We start from the raw sequence: 12,083 nt of genomic DNA, 5'->3' as shown, positions 1-12,083 counted from the left end.
CCAGCCAAGGACCCGAGAAGAGGAGGATCCGGGCTGCCCTGTGCAAAACCACTGCACAGATCAGGTAAGTAAAACATGTTTGTTATTTTAATAGAAAAACATTACACTTTACAATTGCTTTATTACATCTATAAATGTACTTATTTAAATTCAAGCAGAATAAGTGCATTCATTTGACTTGGCATCAGCCTCAAGCAGTCGATTTATAGCAGAGCTCAGAGATGGGGAGGGGTAAGCAGCACAAGAGCCAATAAACTTTCAGTATAAGCAGCATGCCTAATGGAGGAGGGAAAATAGAGCATCAGGTGTTGCTTCTCCTTTCAATGTCCAGTTATGGCATAGGGAGAAGACCTGTAAGTGAAAGTAATACACACCCTTGCCAGGCAGAACTGTGCTCTGTGGCAGAGCTATGAAAAATCTCTGCACTGGATGGACAGAATACAAAACCCATTGGCAGATAAAGCAGCTGCAAATATGTGTTTCATCTGTGTATGAAGCCTGAAATTCAGCTTTAAGTGAACCATTAACTGTTAGAAATAAATACATTGATATTCTAACTGAAATAAACCCCTTGTTTTAATTGTTTCCCAAAACAGTTACATTCAAGCCATGCCGTCACAGTATTTTGTGCTCTCAAGAATATTGTCAAGCCATAAACTGGCTGGTGTCATATCTAAATCACACGTGCAGCATCATGGCAAACGCAAATCAAACACAAGTTAAGATAGGAACTTCCATGATTGTAAAGGAGAGGAGGGTTTAGTTCCACTTTAACTTCCACCATCATTTTTTGCCTGCCAAAGTCAGCCAAGGGCTATTTGTACTTGTTGGGTTGGTCAGGATCAAAATGTACACCGTGTAAAAGACCTAACCTCATGTGAGCTTGGCAATTGGACTTACGGTATATGCACCCACCACAGGAGGGGGGGTAGTTGCATGCTCCTTATACCTGAAAAGTACCAGAAATCCCGTAGGGCACCAGCAGGCAAACAAGATGGCAGAGTAACAGCAAGGGAAGGGGGTTCTATTAACCAAATCAAATATCTGATACTTTGCCCTGAATGGCAAAGCACAGATTTGCTTTAACCTCTGCAGGTCTTCATTTCTCATGAATGTGTATTTTTTGTCAAGAAATGTTATTATGTCAAGGTGACCTAAGATATGGTTTGACGGGAGAAGGGAACTGAGTAGGGGGGGGGGGGGGGGGTGTTATGTTGTTATGTCTGCTATCTGTGATGGCACGGTTTTTATGTACCTGGTCATGTTGACCGATAGGTAAGCTTGGTGTTGTGCCAAGAAATGTATGTTTTGTTATGTCCAAAACTTTCAATAAACAGAATTAAAAAAAAAAAAAAAAAAGAAATGTTATTATGCCTTCACCCAGATTTCTCAAACAATCTTAAAGTTATAACCAGTATAAAACCAACAAAATGTTTTTTGCAAGTTGACTTTTTTGGGTAATTCCTTACTTATGAAATGTATGCAAGCTTGCATACAGAAAAAAGATTACATACAATGTCATTGCATAAAAGACCATTGCACAAATCAGAATCAATAAGCCAGGGTTCATATATGTGCAGGGTTGGTTTGCAGTGCTATTTTTAAGCCCTGTCCGATGAGATGTCGTCCAGCGGTTCAGGTGCAATTTCAATTGTAAACTGATAAAGTGCATGACAGTGAAAATCGCACCTGAGCCAGGCCGAAAATCACACCGAACCGATACTTGAAATTGCACTGCGGTCGGCCTGCAAATATGTGAACCGGCTCTATTGAAAAGCCTTCACATGTCATGCGAATCAGATGCAATTCAGAATACATCCAATTCACATATATGTGGCCCGGGGACAAAGCCGGGATTGTATATTGACAGACGGTTATCCTAAAATCTTACCGTTAGTACGCTCCTTTTGACATTTGTCCAATTTTCCCCCAACAAATGTTGGATGACAGGTTAGTAAATTTTCGGCGGACAACAGCTCCACGTCTGTTTTTCGTATGGACAGTACACAAATTCGTCACACAAAAGTCGAAAGTACAAACTCGCATACTCGGAATCAATGCTCACCAAACCCGAAATTAGCAGAAGGGGCTCAAAGGGTGGCGCTCAAGAGCTGAAATTCCTCGTAGTACGTGCCTACGTTCGTGTTTCTGGCAGGAAACCAATAGTATGCAAGACAAGATCCTGGCACACGCCTGTTTGACAAAAATCAGACGCTCGTTTGGCCAACAATTGTACCGTGTGTACGAGGCTTAAGAGTGTGATAATTCTGAGTTACATACATGAGAAAAATGTCCATTGACTTTTACATACAAAATATGAAAAGGTATATACTAAAACATGCATGACAAGAGTGCTTTTGTTATGCTTTAGTGAACTGAGTGCATATTCCAGTGTAAAAATCACATATGTGTTCGAAGGATCACCACTAGTTTAAACTACATTGGCTAAAAGATGACATTTTATGATGCCCATCTGCTCAAAGAACACATGCACAGAATTTACTGAAACTTCCATGGCACACAGGGTATTCCAGAAATAGCTTCATGTCACCCAAGTAATTTCTTGTCTGACCGATCATACAACCAACTTATTAGCTATAAAGTTTTTCAGAGAGCTAAAGGGTGTTAAAGACTGGCATTCCCACATAAACTGTGGCTGGCACAAATTAACACGGCCATTAAATCCAACTATGCTTGAGAAAGAACAAATTAACTGTGACTAATTGTGAGCAAAATTACTTCTTAATGATTTCCTGGATCACCATCAAACACAAAAGCACAGAATTATTGCTACTTAGCTTGTTTATCCTTAGGAACATTGTGGAATTTAAAGAGTATCTGTCATGAGACAAAATACCTATGTGAGCAGGCTATGTTGGTAGCAACCATTCCCACCCAAATGGGCTATGTACTAGGTCTTAAGCCTCGTACACATGGTACGATTGTTGGTCGACCGAGCTTCTGATTTTTGTCAAAAGGGCATGTGCCAGGATTTTGTCTTGCATATGAACGGTTTTCAAATTGTGGTTTGACAAACACAAACGTAGTGACGTACTATGAGTGTATATATTCTCTATAAAGAGAATGTTAGTAGAAGTTTGGTTAGCATTGATTTGGGATTTTCAGATTGTACAAAATGCCTTTTAAAATACGTTTGGTATAACTACATGCAAAGCATCTTCATTATTATCCCATTAAAGAAGATGAGAATTTTGACATTTCATCAATTGCTGCATCATGAATGTTAATTCTAGATTACGAACAGTGGTTTACAAGACTAAACTATTACTATTCCCAGTCGTTCCTCGATTCTGAACATCCGTGTTTGACGTGGAGCCGCTGTCTCCTAAAAATTTACAAACCTGTCATCCAACATTTGTTGGCTGAAAATTGGAAAACAATTGTCTAAAGGATCGTACCAACGGTAAAAATTTCTGTCAAACGACAATCACCTTCTGATTTTTGTACCATGTGTACGAGGCTTAAGGATTCATTGGCCCAAACATTTGCACGCATTTAGTTGGCGAATGGTTGCTCCCATTACAGCTGCTCATACAGGTGTAAGAGATTACTGATACATTCCTGTGCAGTGGAAGGAATCTCAACCTTCATTCTCTTTGAAAGCTATAGCTGCCACTGGTATCCAGAACTTCCAGATGCGGTAAATGCCAGGTCCCCCAATGCATACTGTAGTGTTCTCACCAGCCACTGCCTATCAGCTTTGCCAACCGTCAGTATTTTTACTGGCAGACAATAAAAAACGGCAACTTTTCTCCTGCTAGTAAATGCCAGTAGGAGGTAAAGTTTGCCAGTAAAAAAATATGGCTTGGCTCAGACTTGCAAATGCACAGCTCAGGTCCGGTGACGGTCGAGATCATCCAGACCTGCTACAGTCTGTTTGGGCGGTACCGGCGAGGGGTCTGGCGGAGGTGGTGCCTGAATGTGTTGTGTGAGGTTATGGTGCAAGGGAGCTGAGCGAAGTGGCCAGAGCCTTGTGTGTGGATCTGCGGGATAGGAGCAAGGCAAGCTGGGAGTGGGATGGTCAGTGCTGTTTGGACTGGAGGGGACTGAAGAGACATTTGTTACACGACAATTGTCACAAATAGGATTTCTATTTATTTTGAGATGCCCCCTTCCTTTCTTCTTGTGTCTATGGAGACTGGAAATACATGAGAAATCTCCAGGATGGAGATATAGATAGCAGAAAAATCCCTGAGATAAATTGTAACCCTCCCCAACCTATTAAAAAAAGGTTTTAGTAGGCTTTATGCCTCGTACACATGGCCGGACTTTCCAAGAAAAAAAGTCAGTTGTGCTTTTTTTCTCGGGAAAGTCCTGCCGTGTTTAGCCTCCATCGGTCTTTTTATGTCAGAAGTCCTTAGATAGAGAACCTATTCTCTTTTTGTCCGTCAGACTTACGACGGGATCACAGCGGACTTTTGCACGGTCAAAAGTCCAACCGTGTGTACAAGGCATTAGACTTTAGTCTTTATTATTTATCCAAATAGGTCTGTTGAATTTGAATAAAGGACCACAAATCTACTGTGGGGAAATCTCCTTAAAGTGGAGTTCCACCCATAAATATAACATTACATCAGTAGTTTTAAAAAAAATGTCATTAGTCCTTTAAGAATTTTTTTTTTTTTTTTTTTTAGATGTCTTCAAAGTGTTGTTGCTAGGCAGAATAGTTAATCTTCCCTCTTCCTGCACCTAGGTGCTTAAGCTTCCTAACCTACACCGCACAGACTCCTGGGAATGTAGTGGGTGTAACTTTCCAGGAGCCTGTGCACTCCCCAGTCTCGAAGAATCATGCGACTTGGACAGTACAGGTGCTGAAACCTGATCTGAAACCCATTACACTGCTTGTGCAGCACTGAGCATGTGCGAGATCTGCAAGGCTGAAATCCAGGAAGTCATACAGTCTGGCTTCATGATGCCCACACTTAAGATGGCCCCAGTAAATTTCTATTTTATAAAGTGTCTAAATGCTGTAACAACCTAACAAAACGGACCTTAGTTTACAGACTAACTTTACTAGAATACATTAAGCTTGTGTATTACAGGGGTATTTATATTTAAAAAGTGAAATTGTGGCCGGAACTCCGCTTTAATAGAATCTTTATGAAACATAAGAAGCCGAGTGAAATGTGTCCATTTGAATAAGTACTTTGGTTTGCGTCTTGAGCAAAGTGTGCATATGTAATGTATGTTAAAAACAATCTTTTTTTACATGTGAATTTGTGTGCCTGACTGAAATGACTTGGCTCTATGAACTTTGTCTGAAATGACTCCATTCTATGAACCTTGTATCCATTTCATGCCCCCCCCAAAACAAAATGCTTATGCAGGACCAACACCATGAGTCCAGTGAAACCAACTCCCTGCACTAGTGGTATGCAGTACCAATTAACGATGAACACTTACAGTCCCCACAGCACATCACTCTACAGACACAATATTACATGCTAAAAAAAATAAAAATAAAATAAAAGACAACCAACAGCACTCATAACTTACACATTTTACTTGTATGTTACAGCTGGATAAAGTTGTGGAAAAACAGAAGGAAACTCATAAAAGAATGCTCGAGCAGCTGCTCTTGGCGGAAAAATCCCAAAGAGAAACTCTGTACGAACTGGAGGATGAGAAGAGGAAACACACAGAATACATGGAGAAGAGTGATGAATTCACCAACCTACTGGAGCAAGATCGAGAAAGGTAGGAATTCAGTTCTTGAGTCAATGAAACAATGGAGTAATGTATCCAATATAGGTTACATCCTTCCAATCATATTGCCACATAGTAATCAAGTGATTTCTCTTGCCATTGCTAGGAGATTTTGCTATAAAGTGTCACAGAAAACTGGACAAAGCTACAACATGATTAAACTCTCCGACATCCACTAAACAGTTTTCCCATTAATATATATACAAAAATAAATCCAAGTATAACCAAAATGTTGTTCGAACTCATCAACTTTCCCTTTGTTTTTATAAAAAAAATTTTTGGTCTGTGTCATGCTGGGGAGATTTTACTTTTACTTCCTGCCCTGGAGATACAACAGGAAGTGAAAGAAAATCTCCCCAATATGAGGGGAATTCCTCCTCTAGCCGTCACAAGAACCTCCCTTAGCATCTCCATTAGTTTTATTCTCACTTCTTGTTCTGATGACTACTCTAAAATTTGTGATTTTCTGTCACTTTCTATCATATTGATAGTGGCCTGCAGGACAAATATAATGGGTGATTCTACCCAGAGGGACACAGACAGCAATACAAACTTGACAGATGTTTTAACCCATCCCACTCTATCCCAAAAAAAGTTTAGACTTTACATATACAGCAATTTAACAAAAAAAAGAAAAACGATACTTAAACAGTGTAGCTGGAAATGATCCATCTATGAGGTGTGCATATAACATATGACATGTGAAATATCAGATGCTTGTGCAATGATTTTCAGAACTTTTCACACCTACTCTGTAGACTATATATTTGTTTGCTATTCAGCTGGCCTTTTACTGAAGATCCTGATTATGCAACTAGCAAGTGAACAGGCTAGACCTAGAAGAGGATTTTTCGATCTTGTTTTGTGTACTAAAATTTTTTGTGTGATACAGTGGAAATAAGTGAAAGAAGTAATTGAAATAACTGGTAATGAAGTAGTCAACATGAGAAACGTCTAAGCCTTGTGCAGAGTAGCATAAATACTGTTGATATAAGTGGGAAGGGCCATCAATGCTCCTCTCATGATGTACTGTAGGGAATTCTGGAGCCTATGCTATTATATTTGTCCTTTATGAAACTTTATATCACCACTACAGTTAGTGGAAATCTTCAGACGCCTTCCACCATCATGGTACATGTGCTGCCATTTTTGTGATACTATCATCTCATATACTGGCCCGGCTTCTCAAAAGGTATGATCCTGACCCCATACCCATAAGGTGAGACATATTGATACAAGCAAGTATGGCTTTTGGTTAAGGGTTTGTAGAAACGTAATGTTTAAGTAGATTAGCATTTTTGGTGCAGTTGCACTTATTGGGCTTCTGATGCCCGTCCCAACCCTTAGACTTCCTATTAAATGCTCTGCAGAACTTCTTTATCAGTGCCACACAGCCTCTTCTATAAAAATCTATACTGTTGGGTCCATCTCCTCTCTTGTGTATGTGCACAGCGATGCTCATTCGATCCTACGGAAAGTTCATACTCTGCTTGTTCCAATGTACCTCTGGGCATTCTGGTAGAGGATTGGGGTAGCAAACCTGTTACTCTGTCTCAAATGGCAAAGTACATGTTGATTCATGCAACCTGATTCTAAACCTGAAGAGAAGCTCCAGCCATTCTTTAAAACAAATGTCAGCAACTACAAATACTGTAGTTGCTGACTTTTAATAGACACAGACTTGACAGTCCAGTGATCCAGTGCTGTCATCACCTGGGTCGGTTATTAGCCGATCTTTGGGTTCTCAGTGCTGCCATCTTGCTTGTGGGAAGCCAGATGTGACTTCCTACTGGCTAACAGCCAACTCCCCACTGTGCATGGCCGAGTCCTGCTGTGCTTTCTAAATAGACTTGCAGTCTCCTGGGATGTGTGAACTTCCCAGGAGGCTGCAGAACTTCTGATCTGCTCACCTAGGTAAGCTGAGAGGAAGTGGGAGCGGGTACCATCCAAAAATAGTTACCCACTCCCTGAAAGAAAAAAAAAAAAACATCCAAAAAGTAGTAGAGGAGGAAAAGTGGAACTTCGCTTTTTAGGTAAAATTCTGCTTTAACCACATCCCCTGGTGTATAGCAAAATGACGGCCGGGCGGTGGCTGTCCCCTTCTGACTGGATGTCATATGACGTCCTTCATAACAAGTCGCTCGTGTGCACCGCTGGGGGCATGCACACGAGCAGCAATCTGTAGTGCAGTGTGTGGCTCTGACACACCGCATCTCCGAGCACAGTAAAGAGCCTATGACGTAGGCTCTTTACCATGTGATCAGCTGTGTCCAATCACAGCTGATCACAGCATAACTAGGAAGTGACATTTATCGGCATTCCTCTATATACGCTGACGGCGTGTGAATAGAGGAGAGCCAATAGGCGGCTCTGACAGGGGGGATCTGCACTAATAATCAGTGCAGTGATGATCAGTGCAGCCCCATCGGCGATGTCCACCTATGATGCCAACCAGTGCCCATTAGTGATGCCGGTCAGTGCCTCCTTATCAGTGCAGCCCAATCAGTGCCCATCATTGCCACCTATCAGTGCCCATAAAGGCTGCCCATCAGTGCCACCTATTAGTGCCCATCAGTGCTGCATATCAGTGCTGCCTATTAGTGCCTCATCAGTGCACATCAGTGCCGGATAGATAACTTACTTATTTACAAAATTTTATAACAGAAACAAAGAAAAACTATTTTTTGTCAACATTTTTGGTCTTTTTAAATTTGATTAGGAAAAAAAAATTGAGTGGTGATTAAATACCACCAAAAGAAAGCTCCATCCGTCTAAAAAAAAAAAAATGGTGAAAATTGTGTTTGGATACAGCGTTGCATGACCACGCAATTGTCATTCAAAGTGAAACTGAAAATTGGCCTGGGCAGGAAGTGGGTGAACGTTCCCTGTAGTCAAGTGGTTAAGGTGTATCTAAACCCAAAAACAGAAACGTAATTGCAGCTTACTAATCCTTTGATAAAGTGGTCACATTAGTGTTCTCCTCATCTGGTAGTCCTGTGAATAACACACTTTGTATCCTAGGATGGCTACCTTACCTCACCTGTGAAGGGACACATGATTGTCACCCGGGCTGAAATTCAAACATGTCTTCCACTTTTCATCTCTATTATTTGAGGGGGTGGGGGAATTAGTAGTTTACAAAAGATAGAGAACATTGTTTGCGCTTTCAGTTCAGCTCGCAGGAAGTGACAAGGATGCGTTTTAGATCAACAGATACTTTTTTTTTTTATACTTGCAGATAAATTAAAAAATAAAACTAAACTAATGCATTGACCACATCTAATAACTGGTTAGTCCTGATATATTTACCACTTTATATCCATATGTAATAAGGAATTGGCATTCTACCCCTATGCACCAAACCCACACTAGGTAATCCTATTTTTTCTCTGCTCAACCTCTGTATGCAACATGCACAGCGGCTCCCAGTGCTTATTATCCCCCATAAAGTAGTGCGATGGTCATCAGACTCCAACCATATTGTGTCATACCATGGCTGGGTTTTTCCTCTAACAGTTTGTCATACTTCGAATGCCCAGCAAATTCCAGTATATAAAATGTAAACCATCACGTCAAAGAGCTCAGTATTATAAATGATGTATATCCTCAATGTGACACAAGATAAGACAGCAGCGGATGGTAGAATACTGTGAGATTACCTCTTATATACACACATAAAATCTGCTTACTGAATATAACATTATCCACAGCAATCAGCAGTTTATAACACTTATAAAGAGTTTCCTCTCTGACGGAATACATTGTTCTGGTGAGGTTTCTGGGCGAATGTGGCTGCACGTTTGCATTGGAGGATTCAGGAATGGCTTCCTTGACATTTAATCAGTTTTTCTTGTCAGTTGTTGATTTTTCTATCAAATGTATAAAGTTTTTGCTCCCAACTGTAGCAAAATATCATATGGAAAAATCTATGTCTACATACTTAATGAAGACTTCTGTCATCAGCCTTTTTCAACAGACTCCAGAGGCTTGACCCATATAAAAAAAAGATTAAAAAAATGCACCAAAAAAAAATTAAAATAAAGATGATCTCATGATGCTTGATTTCTCTGTAAAGTGTGCCTGTGATGTTGTTGTACAAAGATATGACATCAATAAAGCTTATATAGAAAAACAGTGGATTAGAGGTCAGTAAGGCTTTCAGGATTAAGCTGATCTAGCTGCACAAAGTGTACATCCTCACTGTATTTGTGAAAATGTCCTTCAATTGTTCTGGCTTCATCCCCTAACAAAAAGAAAATATGTGGCTTAATAGTTTGCGGCCTTGCAGCACTAGGGCTTTGGTTTGAATTTCAACCAGGGATACTACTCTGCATGTTCTCCCTGGCACAGGCATGGTGGGTCAAGTGCCCTCCCCCCCCTGAATCGGGAATCGGATTTGCACATTCAGCACAGTGGCGTCCCTATGGGGGTACGGGCAGCCAGCAGGGTGACACCATCAAGGTGCTGTGAAGCCCCCCCCCCCCCCATCAGTGTAGTGAGACTGCAGGCTCTTTTCCCTGCTCAGTCCAGCAGAGAACTCAGTGGCGCTGCATCAGGAGAAAGGCGAGCTGCAAGCTGTCAAGAGGTTACTCCCGCCCCCCCTCCTCTTCTCCTGTCAGGGAGAAGAGACAGCGGCTCTCGCCAGGGACCCCGCCCAGCTTCCTGCCCCCTCTGTTTCTTCCCCATTGGCCATAACTAAGGGCCAATCAAAGGAGACAAGGATAGGAGAGCATCATGGGACATGCAGTCCCGAAGATTGGCGGCCCTATTTTCCACAGGAAGGAGGCTACAGCTCGAATGAGAGAGATTGAGAGACTGCAGCCTGGAAAAAAGCTGAGGGAGCAAGTGCTACAGGACAAAGAAAGAGGTGTGTGCTGGGCGGAAGCCAGAGAGGGAGCCACGCTGCCCAGCGCCAGAGAGAGAGCCATGCTACCCAGCGCCAGAGAGAGCCACGCTACCCAGCGTCACTAAAGAGAGAGAAAGACTGAGCCACTGCCAGGGTACACTACTGATCAGAATCCCCCCGGGGAACCCAGAGTGAGGGATCGTCCAGCCAGAGGGATCACTGCTGTTGTTTTGCTGGGTCTGGTAAAAGGGCTTGTCGGCCATTATCCATTACATCCTAGGGACTGTACTACATCTGCAGTCGCCAACCATGATAATGACATTGTCAAAAAGGCGCGGCGCATGGGCTAACCTAAAATGATGCCCACCCTGAAAAAAGTTCTGCGAACGCCCATGTGCGTGGGTTTCCTCCGGGTAGTTTAATTGGTTCCGGTCTAAATAGGCCCTAGCAGGTGTATGCATGTGGGATAGGGAGTTTAGATTGTAAACGCCTTAAAAAGCAGGGAAAGTTGGAAATGTACATTCTGAAAAAGGCTGTGTAAATATTGCCGACACGAAATACCATTAATATTATAATACCTGTGTATAATGTAATAAATCCCCTAGACTAGGGGTCTTCAGACTTTTTAAACAAAGGGCCAGTTTATTGTCCTTCAGGCTTTAGGGGGGCCAAAATTAGGGTTGCCACCTCATCCCTTTAAACCCAAACACCTTTGAATTACACAAGTTCTGAGGCTAACTACATGCAGATAAGGCACCAAGTGAGTTAATTTACCACCTGAATCAGCCACAGAAGCTTTGTAATTAATATGTTTGGGTTTAAAGGAATGAGGTAGCATCCCTAGCCGAAATGTGGTCAGTGTGAGTAGAATATGTTCACTGGTAGTAAACCATACCGTATCACTGGTTTGAACAGGAGGAATAGTGCCCTATTGTTGGTTTTAGTCGGAGGCACAATGCCCCATGGTTGGTATCAATGGGAGGAATAGTTCCCTATCGATATTGTCAGTGGGTGGAAGAATGCCCATCATTAGTTTTAGCAGGAGGAATAGTGCCCCATCTATGGTGTCAGTGGGAGGAAGAGTGCCTCATCATTGATGTCAGTAGGAAGAATAGTGTCCCAAGGGCCAGATAGAGGCAAGCAAAGGGTGACATCTGGCCCCCCGGGCCGCAGTTTGGAGACCACTGTCCTAGACTGGAGGCAGTCAGGCACAGATACATATATGTTTTTTTTTTTTTTTTTAACTACTTAAAATAGATTTTACCCCCTTCATGAACAGGCCATTTTTTGCTATTCAGTACCGAGCTACTTTAACTGGTAATTGCACGGTGGTCATGCAACGCTGTACCCAAACAAAGTTTATATAATTTTTTTCACAAAAAGGAGGATCTCATTTGTTGTGCTTTGAATGTGGTGACATTGTACACAGATTTGTTATAATTCCATTTCCAATTTGTTCTATTTTTAAATACTAAGTTCTATAAATTATACTTTTCTAAGAAACTTATAT

The 12,083-nt window shown here is 41.7% G+C and overlaps 1 protein-coding gene across 1 annotated transcript in view; it reads left to right on the top strand.

Annotated features, from left to right (window-relative positions):
• Positions 1-12,083, top strand: part of FILIP1L (filamin A interacting protein 1 like) — a 397,743-nt gene that overhangs the window by 202,294 nt on the left and 183,366 nt on the right. Inside the window, exon 4 of the mRNA XM_040338694.1 lies at positions 5,540-5,718. Within this exon, the coding sequence (XP_040194628.1) occupies positions 5,540-5,718 (179 nt within the window). The remainder of the gene's footprint in view (positions 1-5,539; positions 5,719-12,083) is intronic.

The sequence above is a fragment of the Rana temporaria genome, chromosome 2, assembly GCF_905171775.1.
Source record: "Rana temporaria chromosome 2, aRanTem1.1, whole genome shotgun sequence".
Taxonomy (NCBI): domain Eukaryota; kingdom Metazoa; phylum Chordata; class Amphibia; order Anura; family Ranidae; genus Rana; species Rana temporaria.
Note: the sequence above shows the minus strand (reverse complement) of the source record. Positions and strands in the feature narration are given on the sequence as shown.